This window comes from Rhinopithecus roxellana, chromosome 19, assembly GCF_007565055.1.
Source record: "Rhinopithecus roxellana isolate Shanxi Qingling chromosome 19, ASM756505v1, whole genome shotgun sequence".
NCBI classification, from domain to species: Eukaryota; Metazoa; Chordata; class Mammalia; order Primates; family Cercopithecidae; genus Rhinopithecus; species Rhinopithecus roxellana.
Genome location: NC_044567.1, coordinates 53,328,947 through 53,348,316, shown reverse-complemented (window position 1 = coordinate 53,348,316; position 19,370 = coordinate 53,328,947). Strand labels below are relative to the sequence as shown.

Genomic DNA, 19,370 nt, shown 5'->3' with positions numbered 1-19,370 from the left:
GTATCATTAGGGATAAAAAGGGACATTTCATAAGAAAAAGAGAAACATACAATTACAGTTAGACACTTCTATAGTCCTCTCTCAGGAATTGTTAGAACAAGTAGATAAAACATTAGTAAGGGCACAGAAGACTTGAATAACATTATCCGTTGACGTGACCTAATTAACATCTCTAGGATACTCCACCAACAACATAGTACACACGCATTCTCTTCAAGTGTACATGGAACCTTCATGAAAACAGAACTAATTTTGGACAATAAAACAAATTGCAATAATATTCATAATAGGACTGAACTAATTAAAAATATGCTCTCTGACCACAAGGGAATTACACCTGAAATCAACAACCAAACGGTATCTGGAATATCTTCCAAATATTAAGAAATTAAACATCAAACTTCTCAATAATCTACACAGCAAAGAAAAAAAAATCACAAGATAAATTAGAAAATATATTGTGACCTAAATGAAAATGATAATATATCATAAAAAAAAATTGTGGGATGTCCCTACTGAATCCAAGGGACACCGAAAAAGAAAAAAATAGTGGATGTGGCTGAAGTCATACTTAAGAGGAAATGCACAGCATTAAAATTATTCTACTGCCAAGGAAGAAAGGTCTCAAATGCGTGATGGCTCCTACCTTAAGAAACCAGCAATCCCAGCACTTTGGGAGGCTGAGGTGGGTGGATCACTGAGGTCAGAAGTTTGAGACCAGCCTGACCAACATGGTAAACCTTGTCTCTACTAAAATTACAAAAATTAGCCAGGCATGGTGGCATGTGCCTGTAATCCCAGCTACTCAGGAGGCTGAGGCAGGAGAATCACTTGAACCCAGGAGGCAGAGGTTGTAGTGAGCCAAGATCGTGCCATTGCACTCCAGCCTGGGCAACAAGAGCGAAACTCCATCTCAAAAAAAATAATAAAAAAAAAAGAAAAAAAAAAAAGAAAAAGAAAAAGAAAGAAACCAGAAAAGCAGCTAGGCGTGGTAACTCATGCCTGTTATCCCAGCACTTTGGGAGGCTAAGGCAGGAGGATCACTTGAGCCCAGCAGTTTTGAGATCAGCCTGGGCAACATGGTGAGATCCTGTCTCCATTTAAAAAAACAAAGAGAGAGAAACCAGAAAAGCAGTAACAACACATTAAACACAAAGCCAGAAGAAATAAATAAATTTATCTGGGCAGTAATCAAAGAAACAGCAAACAGAAATAAAAGAAAAATGAATGAAACCAAAGTTGGTTCTTTGAAAAGATCAAATAACTTGATAGATCTCTGGCTAGACTATCTAGGAAACAAAAAGAGAAGACATAAATTGCCACAATCAGAAAATAAGAGAAGACGGCTAATACTCCAATATGGCAGGCTGAGAGAAATTAAAGAAACCTAAATTTATTCTCTAAATAAACTGAATGATGTACCATGCACTCAATACAGACAGTCCCTGACTTACCATGGTTCAACGTAATGATTTTTCAACCTTTATAATGGATTTATCAGGACATAACCCCATTATAAACAGGAGAATCTGTCTGGTTAAGATATCGCCCAAATGAATCTATAGATTTGATGCAATGCCAATCAAAATCCCAGAAGGCCATACATTTTTTTAACACAGGGTCTTGCTCTGTTGCCCAGGCTACAGTGGAGATCACGGCTCACTGCAGGTGATCCTCCCACCTCAGCCTCCCAAGTAGCTGGGACTACAGCATGCCACCACACCTGGCTACTTAATTTTATGTAGTGATAGGGGTCTCTACAAAGTGCTGGGATTTCAGGTGTGAGCCACTGTGCCTGGCTTCTGCAGGCTCTTTTATAGAAACTCTTTTACAGAAGCTGATTCTAAAATTTACACAGAAAGGCAAAGAAACCAGGAGAGTCAAAACAATTCTGAAAAAGAGCAAAGCTGAAAGACCTGATTTCAAAATTTTGTACAAATTTAAAATAGTCTGGCCAGGTGCGCTGGCTCATGCCTGTAATCCCAACACTTTGGGAGGCCGAGGTGGGTGGATCACGTGAGATCGGAAGTTTGAGACCGGCCTGGCCAACATGGTGAAACCCCATCTTTACTAAAAATACAAACGTTAGGCTGGGTGCAGTGGCTCATGCCTGCAATCCCAGCACTTTGGGAAGCCAAGGCGGGCGGATCACCTGAGGGCAGGAGTTTGAGACCAGCCTGGCCAATAGGGTGAAATCTCATCTCTACTAAAAATACAAAAAATTAGCCAAGTGTGGTGGTACATGCCTGTAATCCCAACTACTTGGAAGGCTGAGGCAGGACAATTGCTGGAACCCAGGAAGCGGAGGTCGCAGTAAGTCAAGATGGTGTCACTGCACTCCAGCCTGGGCAACAGAGTGAGACTTGGTCTCAAAATAAATAAATAAATGAATTTACAATAGTAAAAAAAGTGTAGTACTGAAGCAAGGACACACAGATTAATGAAACATAATAGAATCCATAGACAGATACATGTGTGTCAATTTTCAACAAGGTTCTGAGATAATTCGATGGAGAAAGGATGGTCTGTTCAACAAATGGTCCTGGATCAACTGGATGTTCATGTGCAAAAGAAAAGATCTTAGACATTTACATACACGAAAACAGCACAGACACTGCCTAATGCCAGCGCTGAGTGAAAATGCAGACTGCTTCACGAGCAGAACTGGGAACGTAATGCGTAGACACTCCAGATTGCCTGGGGCTTGGCAAACTAAGTCAAAAGGGCATTTGTGACGGAATACTTTCAATGTTATACTGGTAAGACAAAATGGAAAGTTACATGAATGCTAATACAATTATTTTAAGTGCAGCCACCTGACTCCATGGAGTCACCTGACTCCGTAATATGTTTAAATTACCCACAGAAAACAAATGCACCAGCAAATGGAGAAATTAAATGTTCAGAAGCTATATATCTAGCCAACCAAAAAACACAGAGCCATATACACAAAAAGACAGCACGGAAAGGGGCCTTCGAAATTATCCCAATTCAGCACATCATTTCAGAGATAAGGGAAAAAGAAACTTGGGGAGCTATAATATGCTCTTAAAAAATAATCACATGCAGGCCAAGAGTCAAGGTAATTCTACTGATTTTAGGGGATGCAGGGATTAGGCAATTTTCTTCCATTCTTAGAAAAAAATAATTATGCACGGTACCTGTTTTCCTCTTCCGAGTTTTGACATCAACAATCACAGCCCTGTTCTTCTCGGTAAAGTGCTTCAAGATGATCACATTATGGGGTTCATTGGCATTATCCATATAAACGCAGCGGGTTCCCACACAGAGAACCTAGAACATGGTAGACAGAGACAGAAAGGACACATGGAGACAAGAAAGAATTCTAAGGCATAAGCCCAGCGCCCTTTGATTGTGCCTCTGACTTCAACAAGCACGCAAGGATAGGGATCTTCTCATCTCTAAGTCCAAAGAGTCTGGCACAGGCTGGCACAGAATTGGTTTAAGTCCTTGCTGGATGAAGCCATGTTTTTACAGCCCCCTTTGTCCGAATCAGTAGAGGGACACGAAGATTAGAAATAAGGTCAAGACGAATGCCAAAATGAAAGACAATTTTTCTTTCAAGTTCTTTGTAATGTAATATATTACAGCTACCTATTATTCAAAGCCAACCACTGGCTAATGAACGAGCCAAATGGCTTAACTGGTAAAAATGCAAGTTGAATAAACCATCTCATAATCTTGATAATACTTCAATACTGTGAAAGCAAGGTATACAAGCAAAGGAAAAAGCTTCCAAAGATATCTATGCCTACATATCCAGATGCCACAGAGGCTTTGGTGTGCATGGTGAAGACTGGAAGGGGTGACCAGGCCCTCAGGCCTTCAGAGTGTGGTACCTGGGGGAAGCCAACCAGCACGAGGAGGGTGAAGATGTTGGTGTGCTTCAGCTGGAATGGCAGCTGCTTGATGCAGTGGTCTGTGAAGGTGGCAATGACATCACGCCACAGTGGGGCACTGTTGAGTGACCGCAGGATCTCTGCCATGGAGCACGCCCAGTCCAAGCCCACCCGGCTGGAAGGCAAGAGCTCCATTAGGGGCAGCACACAGGGCTCCAAACTCAACTCATTAGAGCTCACTACACTCCAAGGCAGACCCAGAGGCCTTCAAAGAGCCATTCATTAACTAGCTTAAAAACTACCAGAATGATGCTTTCTGTATAATGGTGAGCAAAAAAGCAAACAAAATCAAGACTTGTTACTGATATACTCACCCTACAGCTATGTTTCCAAAAATCTCTATAAAAGTCACCTGTGTGTGCGCACATGCACACTCATATTCAAACACAGAAGAAAAGCTTAGAAGAAAATGTAGTGAAATAGCACCAGACGTATTAAAACGGTACAAGTCAGGGTGACTTTTTTCCTTCTTTTATTATTATCTTTTGAGAAGACAGAGTCTTGCTCTGTTGCCCAGGCTTGGGTGTAATGGTGCGATGTCTGCTGACCGCAACCTCCGCCTCTTAAGTTCAAGCGATTCTCCTGCCTCCGCTTCCAGAGTAGCTGGGATTACGGGCACATGCCACTATGCCCGGCAAATTTTCTTTGTAATTTTAGTAGAGATGGGGTTTCACCATGTTGGCCAGGCTGGTCTCGAACTCCTGACCTCATGATACACCCGCCTCAGCCTCCTAAAGTGCTGGGATTATAGGGGTGAGTCACCGTGCCCAGCTTATTCCTTCATTTCTGATTTCCAAATTTGGTGTTGCAATTATGTTACTTTTATAATTAAAACAGATTTATTTTCTTCAACCTCAAGGCCTACACTTACTGCTCGTAGGACAAAAAACTGAATATGCCTCATTAGAGAGTTGAATCGGCAGCCAGTGTCGAGACTGCTCAGCTGTTTGAACGTTGGTGTTAAGCACGGTTTTAATGTGGGTTGACAGCATTGCCCATGAACCCAATTCTATTTCCACAAAACTCTCAGACAACAGAACTGGAGCACACCGAAATTAATCAACAGCCAGACCTTCAACTTAAACAAACAAACACCAAGGTGGAATAGAGGGCAGGTGGCTAGAGGAGCGAGGACCAAGGCTACCTGTCCAGACACACAGCTCCCAGGCTAAAAAGCAGGTGGGTGGTTTTCCAGCCGTCGGGCACAATGGTACTGTCCCCTGCAGCAAACAGGTTGTGTTTGGCTGAGAGGACTTTGATCACTGCGGCATCTACCTCTGCTGGCAAAAGACGGATAATTAACTGCCCAAGAAGACCCAGGGTGAGATGGTAGGTTTCATTCAGGTGGCCTGCGTTTGAGATGACAACCTGAAACATGAGTGGAAGGACGTGCTCCAGGTCTACCAGAGGAACTGTGGGGCCCTGCCAAGAGAAGGAGAGAAATCTGTTCAGTACAAAATCCACATCACCAAACCAGCTAAATATTATATCTCCCTCCTACCTTATTTACAACTGGCCTAGTGCTAACAGAATCATGCTGTGGCTTTCATAAATGCCATATGTATCATCACTTACAAAATAAACACCCTCAGGTCTCATCTTACAATCCTACTTCTAATATTTCTTTACCCTGAAAAGGAAACCTAAAATACTTGGTTTCCTCCTCATCTTTCAAAATGTCCATTGTAAAATAATTTAAATAATTCAGAAACATGCAAAAGTTAAAGCTCCCCTATATCCCCTCCCTCCAACCGTGGCCAGGAGATAACAACTGTTAAGTGCGATGAACAGTCTTTCAACCTTTTTCTATGCATATTTACACATGATACATGTAAAATAGGCCAGGTGTAGTGACTCACGCCTGTAATCCCAGCACTTTGGGAGGCCAAGGTGGGAGAGTCACTTGAGCCCAGGAGTTCAAGACCAGCCTGGGCAACGTAGTGAGATCCTGTATCTACAAAAAACACAAAAAATTAGCCAGGCAAGTGGTGCGCAGCTGTGATCCCAGCTACTTGGGAGGCTGAGGTGAGAGGACTGCTTGAGTCCAGGAGGTGGAGGTTGCAGTGAGCCATGGTCATGCCAACTGCACTCCTGCCTGGGCGACAGAGTGAGACTCCGTCTCAAAACACAAACAACACGTGTGTGTGTGTATGTATGTGTATATATGTATATATTTGTGTATGTATGTATATGTAAAATAAATTAAAAATTTTAAAGTTATTTTTCTTTCTTTAAATACTGCCTTGCAACTTATGAATACTTTGTTTCCAGTTCTTCGTTATTATAAAAGCCATTCAGCTAAACGGCCTGGTACAAACATTTCTACACTTACGCCATTTATTTTCCACCGGAAAAGAATGCGCAAAACTGAAGAAAGCTTTTAAAATGTCTGAGTTGCTATCCTCAGTGTGATCCCAGAGGACACCATGTCCACAGTATGAAAACAAAGCAATCAAAGAATACACAGTTCTTGGAAATAAAGAGTGATTCTCAAGAAGGCGTCTTCCTGAAACGGCGGCCTGGTAGGGGTGTCAGAGTCCAAGAACTCAGAAGGCATCTAGGCAGGGGGTTGGTCTGCCATAGGCCACATGGTGTCAGAACCCAAGCAGGGTATGGAGTTTGCACGGAGAAGGCCTGGCAGGCGAGTAAGAGCATAGGTGGGTGGGGAAGTCACCTAAGCCCAGGAACGCCCAGGCCTCTGGAGGTGGAGCTTGGGCTCCGAGTGAGGTGAGGAGGGTAACAATGCAGAAGGTCAGCCTGATGTGAGTGTCTGATCCTAAGTGGAGAGGTGAGGGCATCTGTGTGGGGAGTTCAGCCTCACACAGGGGCTCAGAGTCCAAACAGCATAAGGAGAGTATTCCCACTGAATAGCAGCCTGTTGTGGGTGAGGGTGGTCTCAATGCAAGGGAGCAACCTGGATTAGAGAGACAGACCCAAGTGTGGTGGGGAGGTATCCATGTCAAGAGTCCACTGTAATCCCAGCACTTTGGGAGGCCGAGGCAGGTGGCTCATCTGAGGTCAGGAGTTTGAGGCCAGCCTGACCAACATGGTGAAACCCTGTCCCTACTAAAAATATAAAAATTAGCCGGGTGTAGTGGTGGGCACCTGTAATTCCAGTTACTCAGGAGGCTGAGACAGGAGAATCGCTCGAACTGAGGAGGCAGAGGTTGCAGTGAGCCAAGATTGCGCCATTGCACTCCAGCCTGGGTGAGGGACCAAGCCTCTCTCAAAAAAAAAGAGTCGAAACAAGGAGAGGAGGACACCTCAAAAGAAGAATAGTAGCAGAGATGGGAGACTGATCCAGTAGGTAATTATGTGAAGGATGATGGGATCCAGGATTCTCACTGTTAAAGACTGGATTCTCTAAATTAGGGTTTCTCAACCTCAGTGCTACTGAAATTTAGGTCTGATAATTCTCGTGTGTGTGTGTGTGGGAGGCGTGAGTGGCACCTGTGCATTTAAAAACGTTTAGCAGCATCCCTATTGTCTAGACTCCACTAGAATTCCAGGAGCATTCCCTGAGTTGTGACAGTCAAAAATGTCTCCAGGCATTGTCAAATAGCCAAACTGGATACCTTCACTTGAGAACCACTGCTCTAAGGCTGGGGGTGGTGGCTCACACCTGTAATTCCAGATCTTTGGGAGGCTGAGGTAGGTGGATCACCTGAGGTCAGGAGTTCAAGACCAGCCTGGCCAACATGGTGAAACCTCGTCTCTACTAAAAATACAAAAATTAGCCGGGAGTGGTGGCACATGCCTGTAATGCCAGCTTCTCGGGAGGCTGAGGCAGGAGAATCGCTTCAACCTGGGAGGCGGAGGTTGCAGTGAGCAGAGATCACGCCATTGCACTCCAGCCTGGGCAACAAGAGTGAAACTCTGTCTCAAAAAAAAAAAAAAACCAACAACAACAAAAAAAGAAAATCACTGCTCTAAATAAATATATAGAGTACACACACACACACACTCTCCCCCCACCTCCAACTGGGAAGACCTGGGAGCAGTGACACCCTGTTAGCAATGAACCCATCTAGTGCTCAAACCTTCATTCCCAAATACTACCCTCTACCAGAAGGAATGAGGTCACCTTAGAGAAATGGCTGATTCTAGGGCTAGGGGAGGGAGAACTTAAGAAGTGCCTGAAGGCCGGGTGCGGTGGCTCAAGCCTGTAATCCCAGCACTTTGGGAGGCCGAGGCGGGCGGATCACGAGGTCAGGAGATCGAGACCATCCTGGCTAACACGGTGAAACCCCGTCTCTACTAAAAAGACAAAAAACTAGCCGGGCGAGGTGGCGGCGCCTGTAGTCCCAGCTACTCGGGAGGCTGAGGCAGGAGAATGGCGTAAACCCGGGAGGCGGAGCTTGCAGTGAGCTGAGATCCGGCCACTGCACTCCAGCCTGGGAGACAGAGCGAGACTCCGTCTCAAAAAAAAAAAAAAAAAAAAAAAGAAGTGCCTGAAATGACGGGGATATGTCAAAAGGACACAGAAGTCAGCCTGAATGGGCTCCCACTGGTCAAAATAAGTAATTAGAATAATGGATTATGGCTCATGGAGTAAAACAGGAAATCGTGAACCCATACTGATATAACTAACTAAATAAATTGTTTGATGAGAAACAGGATATTTACATAGTTACAAAGACTCTCCCCACTAAATATTTACTAATAACAAAAGGGGAAAGATTATGGTGGAAAAGGCTAATGGACACCACTTAATCCAGTGATCAAAGCAAACATATCAGTAATGAAATATGTCAAAACTGTGTTCTACCTGACAGGCCGCAATGAGAATGCAACATCTCATCTGCGATTTTCCTGCCCAAGAGGCAAAGCCTGAATCTAATTATGAGGAAACATCTGATAACTCCAACCCCAAAGAGGAGGACATTCCACACAATAGGTGGCCTGTAATCTTCAAAAGCATCATGATCATGAAAGAAAAGAACAGATAACTGTTAAAGACCAGAGATGATTAAAAGACATGACAACAAAATGCTACACATTTTTCTTTTTTCTTTTTTTTTTTTTAAGAGACAGAGTCTCACTCTGTTGCCCAGACTGGAATGCAGAGGTGCAACCTTGGCTGCTATGACCTCGACCTCCTGGGCTCGAGTGATCCTCCCGCCTCAGCCTCCCAAGTAGCTGACACTATAGGTGTGTGCCACCATGCCTGGTTAATTTTTCTATTTTTTGTAGAGATAGGGTCTTGCTATGTTTCCCAGGCTGGTCTCAAACCTCTGGGTTCAAGCAATCCTCCTACCTTGGTCTCCCAAAGTGCTGGGATTACAGATTCAAGGCACTGTGCCTGGCCTATACATTAATTCTGATCCTCCTGCCATAAAAGACACTTTTGGAGCAACTAGTGAAACTTGAATAGGGAGTAAGCGTTAGATGGTAGCAATGTACTGATGTTAATTTCTCTGACTTTGATGACTGCTGTCCGGTTACGTATGAGAATCTCCTCGTTTGTAGATAACACACAACAATGCATTTAGGAGTAATGTGGCATGAACTTGGCAACTTGCAGGCACAAAATTATTTGTATAGTACTTTTAACTTTTATATAAGCTTGTAATTATTTCTAAATTCGAGAGGATATGGAGCAAATAAAACTTTCATATGCTGCCGTGGGCGTGTGAACCAGTAAAAACATTGCAGAAACTGTTTGACAGGGAGTGTGAACTGGTACAAAAACATTGCAGAAACTGGCAGGGAGTGTGAACTGGTACAAACATTGCAGAAACTGTTTGACAGGGAGTGTGAACTGGTACAAACATTGCAGAAACTGTTTGGCAGGGAGTGTGAACTGGTACAAAAACATTGCAGAAACTGGCAGGGAGTGCGAACTGGTACAAACATTGCAGAAACTGTTTGGCAGGGAGTGTGAACTGGTACAAAAACATTGCAGAAACTGGCAGGGAGTGCGAACTGGTACAAACATTGCAGAAACTGTTTGGCAGGGAGTGTGAACTGGTACAAAAACATTGCAGAAACTGGCAGGGAGTGCGAACTGGTACAAACATTGCAGAAACTGTTTGGCAGGGAGTGTGAACTGGTACAAACATTGCAGAAACTGTTTGGCAGGGAGTGTGAACCGGTACAAACATTGCAGAAACTGTTTGGCAGGGAGTGTGAACCAGCACAAACATTGCAGAAACTGTTTGGCAGGGAGTGTGAACCAGTACAAACATTGCAGAAACTGTTTGGTAGGGAGTGTGAACCGGTACAAACATCGCAGAAACTGTTTGGCAGGGAGTGTGAACCGGTACAAACATTGCAGAAACTGTTTGGCAGGGAGTGTGAACCGGTACAAACACTGCAGAAACTGTTTGGCAGGGAGTGTGAACTGGTATAAACAGGGCAGAAACTATCTGGCAGGGAGTGTGAACCGGTACAAACATTGCAGAAACTGTTTGGCAGGGAGTGTGAACTGGTACAAACATTCAGAAACTGTTTGGCAGGGAGTGTGAACTGGTATAAACAGGGCAAAAACTATCTGGTAGGGAGTGTGAACCGATACAAACATTGCAGCAACTGTCTGGCAGGCCAAGTTCGGCCTGCATACAGATGCTCATCAAAAGCCACAGACAGGTGAGCTCATAGTACTGTCTGGAGTAATTTCCAGTTTGGAAACACTCAACAATTGTAAAGTGAACTTTAAAATTATGGTATATTCATACAATGGAATTCTGGATAACAGGGAAAATGAATAAAGGAAACTAATCACAATAACATGGATGCATCTCACAAACGTAACATTGAGCAGAAGAAGCCAGACACAGGCCAGGCGCAACGGCTCACACCTGTCATCCCAGCACTTTGGGAGGCCAAGGTGGGTGGATCACTGGAGGCCAGGAGTTCAAGACCAGCCTGGCCAACACAGTGAAACCCCGCCTCTACTAAAAATATAAACATTAGCTGGGTGTGGTGGCACATGCCTGTAGTCCCAGCTACTTTGGAGGCTGAGTCACAATAAATCACTTCAACCCGGGAGATGGAGGTTGCGGTGAGCCAAGACTGCACCACTGCACTCCAGCCTGGGCAACAGAGCAAGACTGTCAAAAAAAAAAAAAAAAAACAACAAAAAAACGCCAAGCAAGAGGAATGCAGCAACTTACTCCAGCTATACAAAGTTTCAAAACAAGCAAAAACTAACCTATGGTGACAGATGTCTTTTTATTACTGAGTTGCAAGAGTTCTTTATATATTCATTATAGGATTCTATCTAGGCACTTTTTACACTAAAATAAAACTAGTAACTTGCCCTCCAAAGTGCCTGCTAAAAAAAAAAAAAAAAAGATAATCAGGGGAAAATAACCTCAGTGGTGATTCTTAAAAGTCAACTTAATGAAATCTCTCAGAACAAGAGATAAACATGAAAAATATGACCAAACTGAAGATAAGATGGAGGGTAGATTCAAGGGGTCCATCCTGGCCAGGCGCAGTGGCTCACGCCTGTAATCCCAGCACTCTGGGAGGCCGAGGTGGGCAGACTGCTTGAGCTTGGCAGTTCTAGACCAGCCTGGCCAACATACTGAAACCCTACCTCTACTAAAAAAAAAAAAAACACAAAAATCAACTGGGCGTGGTGGCATGCACCTGTAATCCCAGCTACTTGGGGGGCTGAGGCACAAGAATCATTTGAAACCAGGAGGTGTAGGTTGCAGTGAGCTGAGATCATACCACTGAACTCCAGCCTTGAGGACAGAGTGAGACTCTCTCTCAAAAAAAAAAAAAAAAGGTTCACCCTGCATCCAGGAGATGCAAACGGGGCAGATACAGAAGCAAAGCCAAACAATGGCAGAAAGGCATTTCCTTAGCTGAAGTAAAAATGGAGTTTTTTGTTTTTTTTTTTTTTAAATCAGAAAAGCAAATGATGCTGGGAAGGAACATAGAAAGATAACATCTTTTTTTTTTTTTTTTTTTTTTTGAGATGGAGTCTCTCTCTGTCGCCCAGGCTGGAGTGCAGTGGAGTGATCTTGGCTCTCTGCAAGCTCCGCCTCCTGGGTTCACACCATTCTCCTGCCTCAGCCTCCCGAGTAGCTGGGACTACAGGTGCCGCCACCGCACCCAGCTAATTTTTTTGTATTTTTAGTAGAGATGGGGTTTTACCATGTTAGCCAGGATGGTCTCAATCTCCTGACCTCATGATCTGTCCGCCTTGGCCTCCCAAAGTGCTAGGATTACAGGCGTAAGTCACCGCACCCGGCCGAGAACATCTTTTTAAAAATTATTTTACAAAACCTTTCTCATAGAGAAAGGTTTATTTTAACACGGTCTAATGAAATATCTGAATTCCAAGGGTAAAAAAAGAAAATATTTAGGCAAAAAAATCAGTTGATATCATGTTAATATTGGACTTCTCATCGGTTGTTCTAGATGGTGGAAGACTATGCAGCAATGTTGCAGGGGTCTGGAGGAAAAAGACTGTGTCCCTGTAATTCCAGACTGTCTTCCCATCTTTACATGTAGCCTTTCCTCAAAAAGTATTTGAGGAAGTATTTTAGCACAACAAAAAATGAATTGGAGTAAATAATTCAGAGGGAAGAAATAGTAACTAATAAATAATGTACAGCCAACACTGTAACTATCAATACTTAATTACCATATGGTCTAAAATTCTAAAAGTAGTTTGAGAGAGGCAAAATTCAAAAGATACAACACAAAATTCCAAAGCAGCCAACTAACCAAATGATCCAGAGCTAAAATTATAGATAATTTGCATACTTGGGATATGATGAGGGAAATAGAAAAGCATCTCAACTTGTCAAGGAATAAAGGGTCTCATTTTGTTTGGAAGAGAAGGTAAAAAGGTTACACTGTTAAATAAGAGAGAAATACAGGCTGAAAAAAGTGGGTAAAAAGATAACTATAAGCATGTTTCTATAAGAAATACGATACAGACTTCATGAATGATTACAAAAAGGAGGAGAAAATAACTTAGGAAGGGGCAGGGAAAAATGTGCATTGGAGGAGGGCTGGGATGGGGACAGTTGGCTGGCATAGAGTAGTTAACCAGGTCATCCCAATACAAGTAAGCTGGCTGCCGGCCGGGCACAATGGCTCACCCCCGTAATCCCAGCACTTTGGGAGACCGAGGTGGGTGGATCACGAGGTCAGGAGATAGAGACCACCCTGGCTAACACGGTGAAACCCCGTCTCTACTAAGAATACAGAAAATCAGCCCGGCACGGTGGCGGGCGCCTGTAGTCCCACCTACTCGGGAGGCTGAGGCAGAAGAATGGTGTGAACCTGGGAGGCGGAGTTTGCAGTGAGCTGAGATCACGCCACTGCACCTCAGCCTGGGCGACAGAGCGAGACTCCGTCTCAAAGAAAAAAAAAAAAAAAAAAAGATGAGACCCAGTCAGGAAAAGTTCACTCTTAGAGTGAAATTGGTCAAATCAACATAAAAAAGCTAAGAGCCAATTGCAGAAGGACCCCCCCGAGATGGCTGCTCAGCGTGCTGCCCGGTGAGCTACGGAAAAGATGCAGCTCTAACCGACACAAAGGCAGCTACAGTTAGCAGAAATCAGTCATGGCTATTAGGAGAGAAGAAAGGCTTGGGCTGACGCGCCTGCTCACCCTCCAAAGGTTGGGGAGAGAAGGCAAAGACCAGGAGAGCGACTGCGCTGTCCAAGCCTGAGGGTGCTGATTTCAGAGGGGAATGACCAGCTACCTACACAGGTGTGGCTAATTCATCCAGGTGACTAGAAACATGTCTTCAAAATATCCTGTTCTCCTCATTCTAGTTCCACATGCACCATACAACCTTCTGAGCCACAGTGTGGTCTTCTGGAGGGGTTTCCACACCAAGAGGGAACACATACTGATTTTCTGCCAGACACATACCCCTGTGAATTGTGACTGACTTACAAACCAGCCTCAACTCCCATGTAAAAGTTGACTCCTCTGAGTCTGAGCATCTCCAGGCAAACTGCTAGAACAAAAGTCCTTGAACTCAAAACTCTGAGGACCAAACCTTGGGTCCTGTGGGCACCTTCCCTTCCCCAAAGCCCTGCCAGCTTGCAAAATCCTGTTTCAGCAGCCTGCTAGCTTTGTCTGACTCCTCTCTGTTTACTAGAAAAAGCGGGAGACCACTGTAAAGATTGCCAGCTATTCCTAAATTAATAAATAAATTCACTATCAGCTCAGTGAAAAAGCTAACAGGATCTTTTCTTTAATATGATAAAAATGACACTGAAGTTCATATGGAAAAAATATATATACAGGAACAATCTAGAAAATTATGAAAAAGAATAATGAAGGCATATCTAAACCGTCCAGTCTTTAAGATGTCAATGTTTTGAAAGTTTAAAAAAAGGCAAGGGAAGCAGATTAAAGACAAAGTCAGCACGACATCTAAATACAACGGAATTTCTAAGTGGATCTTGATTTAAAAAATAAAACAACAAACAACCTGTAAAGCACTTTTTGGGGATAGTTGGGAATATCTGTATTTAGGCCATATGTATAAAACTATTCTATCAACGTTAAAAATTTTCAGCATAATCGTGACACTGTGGTTATATCGGAGAATGTACTTTAAGGAGAGAAGTATTGAGGATGAAGTGTCAATGATGGCTTCAACTCATTTTCAAAAGTTCAGGAAAAAATATAAACAGAGATAAAGCAAAATATTAACAACTGGTAAATCTAGGTGAAGATCTTCATTCATTATTCTTTGAAGTTTTCTGTGAGCTTAAAACTTTTCAAAATAAAAAGGTAGAAAAAATCATTATAAGCATGATATAAATATATTGTTTTATACACACACACACACACACACATATATTTACAAAATATAAAAAGGGTCAGAAGAAAATAATTATAACTTCTAATCCTACCCTTAAGGATACAGAGATGATTGTCATGATTTGTTTCAGTATATGGCTTTCCAAAACTTTTTTCTATGCATACCATCACCCCCTCTTTCAAAAATAAATTGCCCTTACCGACTTTAAGGGAGGTAACATGGCTGCTAGTAATCCCAAAATCCTCTTCTGGGAACACTCAGCAAACACTTGCTCAGGGCTTGGAGTAACTGCTTTTTCCTCTCTGGGCTTCCGAGATGACGCTTCGGAATCTTCAGCATCTAAGCAGTAAAACAAACTTTCATAATTTGCCTGGGTCTCTAATGCATGAAGAGGCAAGTAAACCACTGCACTGTCCCCTACGCTGCTACGGAACAAAGCTGGAATTTTATTCATTTATTTTTTAAATTTGAGAGGGAGTCTCGCTGTCACCTAGGCTGGAGTGCAATGGTTTGATCTCGGCTCACTGCAACCTCCACCTCCCGGGTTCAAGCCATTCTCCTACCTCAGCCTCCTGAGTAGCTGGGATTACAGGCGTGTGCCACCTTGCCCAGCTAATTTTTGTATTTCTAGTAGAGACAGGGTTTCACCATGTTGGCCAGGCTGGTCTTGAACTCTTGACCTCAAGTGATCCACCCGCCTCAGCCTCGCAAAGTGCTGGGATTACAGGCGTGAGCCACCGCGCCCGGCCTACAGCTGGGATTTTAAAAGCCTATGGTTGGGCATGTCTACACTCAGCTGTTTCCTTCTCCAGGAGGCCTGCCTGAGCCCTGTTTAAAAGAAAGCCTGTCCTTCCCCAGCTCTCTCAACCCCGCCCTCCCCATTTCCCTGAGCCTGCTCTGCTGTGCTCACAGTTCATCTTTTCACATTCCAAATAATTTATATTTATTGTTTACTGTCTGCCTTCCTTCAGATTTTTGTTTCTTTCAGTGATGCATCTCAAGCACCTAGAGATGTTTCTGGAGCATGGCAGGTACTTAATACTTGACGAATGAATAAACTGCCTATGGAACAGGATGCTGATCCTCAGGGGACTTAGACTCCGGTGCATTTTGGTGATGTGGACTGAGGTGGAGTGTCAGACTGTTTTCTGGAACTCAGAATTATACACACTGCATAGATGAGCATCAGAGAGGGCAGAATGCCAGGTGCTCAACCCACCATCACAGAGCAGGAAGGTGGGGAAGATCCTGCACTCCTGGGCCACCATAAGGAGGAGGCTGGGACTCCCCTCCAGTCTCCGGAGCCCACAGCATGCTCCTCAATCCTCCTAAGCCAGCTCTGGCCTTGCTGCTGCTATCCTCTGGCAGCACCTCTCCTCCATCATCCTCTAGTGTTCCACACCATGCCACACACCTGCCAAGAGGGACTTCTTCACTTTGGGGCCTTTGCTCATGTTGTCCCTTCTTCTCCCAATGCCCATCCCCAACGCAGATCCTAGCACATTCAAGGTCCCCTAGATCTCTCCCCCTGTAAAGCTTTATGAGGATACAGACTGCCCCAGAGAGACACCAATCACTGTTAACACCCACTTGCACCTCATTCCGCCTCGAATTACAGTTACTTGCACCTTTGTCTTAAGCCCTCCTAGACTGTGAGCTCCATGAGGGCAGGAACCACGTGTCTGTCTGTCTGATTCGGTCCCCGTTTCATCCCCAAGGTCTAGCACAGTGCTTGGCATATAGAAGGCACTTAGTAAATACAGGAAACAAATAAGGTAGGAAAGCAGTCAAAGTGAAGAAAGATGATGTTCGAAGTGTCTTCAGCACCATCTGAACAGAACTGAGAAACCACACACCTCTGGCGTCTAGCCAATGTCAAGCTGTGTGCCACTAACAGCTCAGGGATGGGTATATGTGCATTTTAAGATGAAAGAGATCAAGATAATGGTCAAAGAGTCGTTACCTGGAAGTCCTTTAGGTGTGCTAGCATCTGCAGGTGAATCTGAAATCTGGGTCTGGCATGAAGGATCCTTTGTTAATGATACACCTTTATCTGCCTTATTTCTCTGCTTGAAATCTACGGGTCTGACTTCCTCATGAACAGCTCTCTTTCCCTAAAAAAACAAAAGTGTAAAGGAATTAAGGTTTCTTGTAACAGAGTTTGCTCCATGATTATGATAACTTTTTCATGATCAGCCAGTCTTCATAGACTAAAAAACTTCTGAATGCCATTAGAAAATGCCACTCATTTCTTTTTTCGTGTGTTTTTTTGAGTTAAGAGTCTTGCTCTATCACCAGACTAGAGTGCGGTGGCACGATCTTGGCTCACTGCAACCTCCACCTTAGGGTTCAGGCGATCCTCCCGCCTTAGCCTCCTGAGTAGCTGGGACCACAGGCACGTGCCACCACGCCCAGCTAATTTTTGTACTTCTAGTAGAGACGGGGTTTCACCATGTTGGCCAGGATGGTTTCAATCTCTTGACCTCATTATCTGCCCACTTTGTCCTCTTAAAGTGCTGGGATTACAGGCGTGAGCTACCACGCCTGGCCTATGACACTCATTTCTTACGATAAACCTATATTCTAATTAAGACAGTAACCATTGGGCCAGGTGTGATGGCTTATGCCTGTAATTCCAGCACTTTGGGAGGCCAAGGCAGGCAGATCCCTTTAAGTCAGGAGTTCAAGACCAGCCTGGCCAACATGGCGAAACCCCATCTCTACTAAAAATACAAAAATTAGCTGGGCGTGGTGGCACGCACCTGTAGTCCCAGCTACTCGGGAGGCTAAGGCAGGAGAATCGCTTCAACCCAGGAGGAGGAGGTTGTAATGAGCCGAGATTGCGACGACTGCACTGCAGCCTGGGTGACAGAGCAAGACTCTGTCTCAAAAAAAATAAGATAGTAACCATCGCATTGCATCTCCCATCTTCCAAATGTCCCTCTGTCAGAGCCTGCAGTCCTATAAGAAACAGCTCTATTAAAAACCTCTCATACATTCCATTTCATTTTCAGAAACTAAGTGTGGAAAGTTGTTTCCTGAGGAAAAAGACAAAGCTGTGAAGTTCTTTATTTTTCTTTTGACTCTGTAAGTATAAAAAGTTGTGACTTCCCTTCTAGTACGCTCTGGTGACTATCGTGAATGTACTTCGTTTTCTTCAGTATGAAAACCAAACAAATCTTTATTTAGAGAACTACAAAATTCTTGATATCTAACATTATCTTTAATATGATGAAGATAAGACTACATCAATTCTATAGCCTAGAAATATGACATTGTTTTCACTGCCGTAGATGAAGCTATTTTACTGCTGTAGAAACTGGCGTTCTGTGGGCTATGGGACAGAGCTGTGGGTTGTGTATATTTCCTCTCTTAGTTTTATATAGAATTTGTCTTTGTTAATTAACATGGAAGGTGTACAGAAAGCCAACCATACATGTCACTCCATCAAACAAAACCGGATGCTACTCCTAAACCTAACTACTCATACCCTCTCTACCAGGTTTTAGCATTCTTTCCTAGCTCTTTTTCATTTTTTTGAGATGGAGACTCGCTCTGTCACCCATGCTGGAGTATAGTGGCGCCATCTCGGGTCACTGGAAGCCCTGCCTCCTGGGTTCACGCCATTCTCCTGCCTCAGCCTCCCGAGTAGCTGGGACTACAGGTGCCGCCATCACACCCAGCTAATTTTTTGTATTTTTAGTAGAGACAAGGTTTCACCATGTTAGCCAGGATGGTCTCGATCTCCTGACCTTGTGATCCCCCCACCTCGGCCTCCCAAAGGGCTGGGATTACAGGCATGAGCCACCGTGCCCAGCCTCTTTATTTTAAAAAACAGAATAAACACACCTTTGGTGCCCTTTTGAGAATCCCATTTTGGCAATGAGACTTGTTAAACGGGCCCTCCCTGGAGGTGGGAAACTTTTCTGGAATCAGGAGTCTAGCGGTGAGCTGCCCGGATGGGCCAGGTGACAGTCGTCAGCTGCATTTCCTGAGCAGTCACTCAGCATCCCCCCAGTGATTGGCTGCACTCTCGGGACCCTCAGGGTGCCTTTCCCTATTGTTACACAGGCTTATGTGTGGAACTGTGGCTACATGAGGAGTCTTCGGTGCATGGTGGAGGCACCCCAGCTTCATGTCGGAGAAGGCCAAACGTGACTTTCACTCTTTGGGGCCAAAGGTAGAGTGTTATGCAACATCAAACATTCAGGAGGAGGCATGCTGTCTCCCAGGCGTACCTAACTCATCCTCCCCTCTCTGCATATATAACCTCAACATCAATCCTACCTTCAACCTCTTGCTGAGAAAAATATGACTATAAGACTGTCCTAAAGAGAGGAATGAAACTGGGAGAGCTACTTGCTTTGTTAAATGTACCCTCTGAAAAGACCTGATACCATACTCCCTGTACCATGTGTCACTTGTGAAGACAATATAATTCCGAAGTTCTGGCAAATGACTTATCTTTTTTCCTGTTATCACAGGACACTGTAGACAGAATCTTTTGGATAATGCCTCTGGCTAAGGTTGGTTTCTCAGTTGTTCAAAACAAGAAGTATCTCTAGTCACTGGAGGGAGAAAGGGTACATACCCTTACCAGGGCCCTGGGGTTGCTTAGAAGCAAGTGAGAGTTGAAAAACAGTGATCTGTCCTAGAAGCCCCAATGGGATATGGTCCTTATGGCCACTGTAGTGGCAACA

The 19,370-nt window shown here is 44.1% G+C and overlaps 1 protein-coding gene across 2 annotated transcripts in view; it reads right to left on the bottom strand.

Annotated features, from left to right (window-relative positions):
* ZZEF1 (zinc finger ZZ-type and EF-hand domain containing 1) overlaps window positions 1-19,370 on the bottom strand; it is a 146,469-nt gene that overhangs the window by 25,614 nt on the left and 101,485 nt on the right. For both annotated transcript variants that reach the window (XM_010382190.2, XM_030922817.1), the window contains exons 38-42: window positions 16,634-16,784; window positions 14,870-15,009; window positions 5,065-5,342; window positions 3,861-4,035; window positions 3,162-3,294 (exon numbers count right to left, since the gene is read on the bottom strand). In XM_010382190.2, the coding sequence (XP_010380492.2) occupies window positions 3,162-3,294; window positions 3,861-4,035; window positions 5,065-5,342; window positions 14,870-15,009; window positions 16,634-16,784 (877 nt within the window). The remainder of the gene's footprint in view (window positions 1-3,161; window positions 3,295-3,860; window positions 4,036-5,064; window positions 5,343-14,869; window positions 15,010-16,633; window positions 16,785-19,370) is intronic.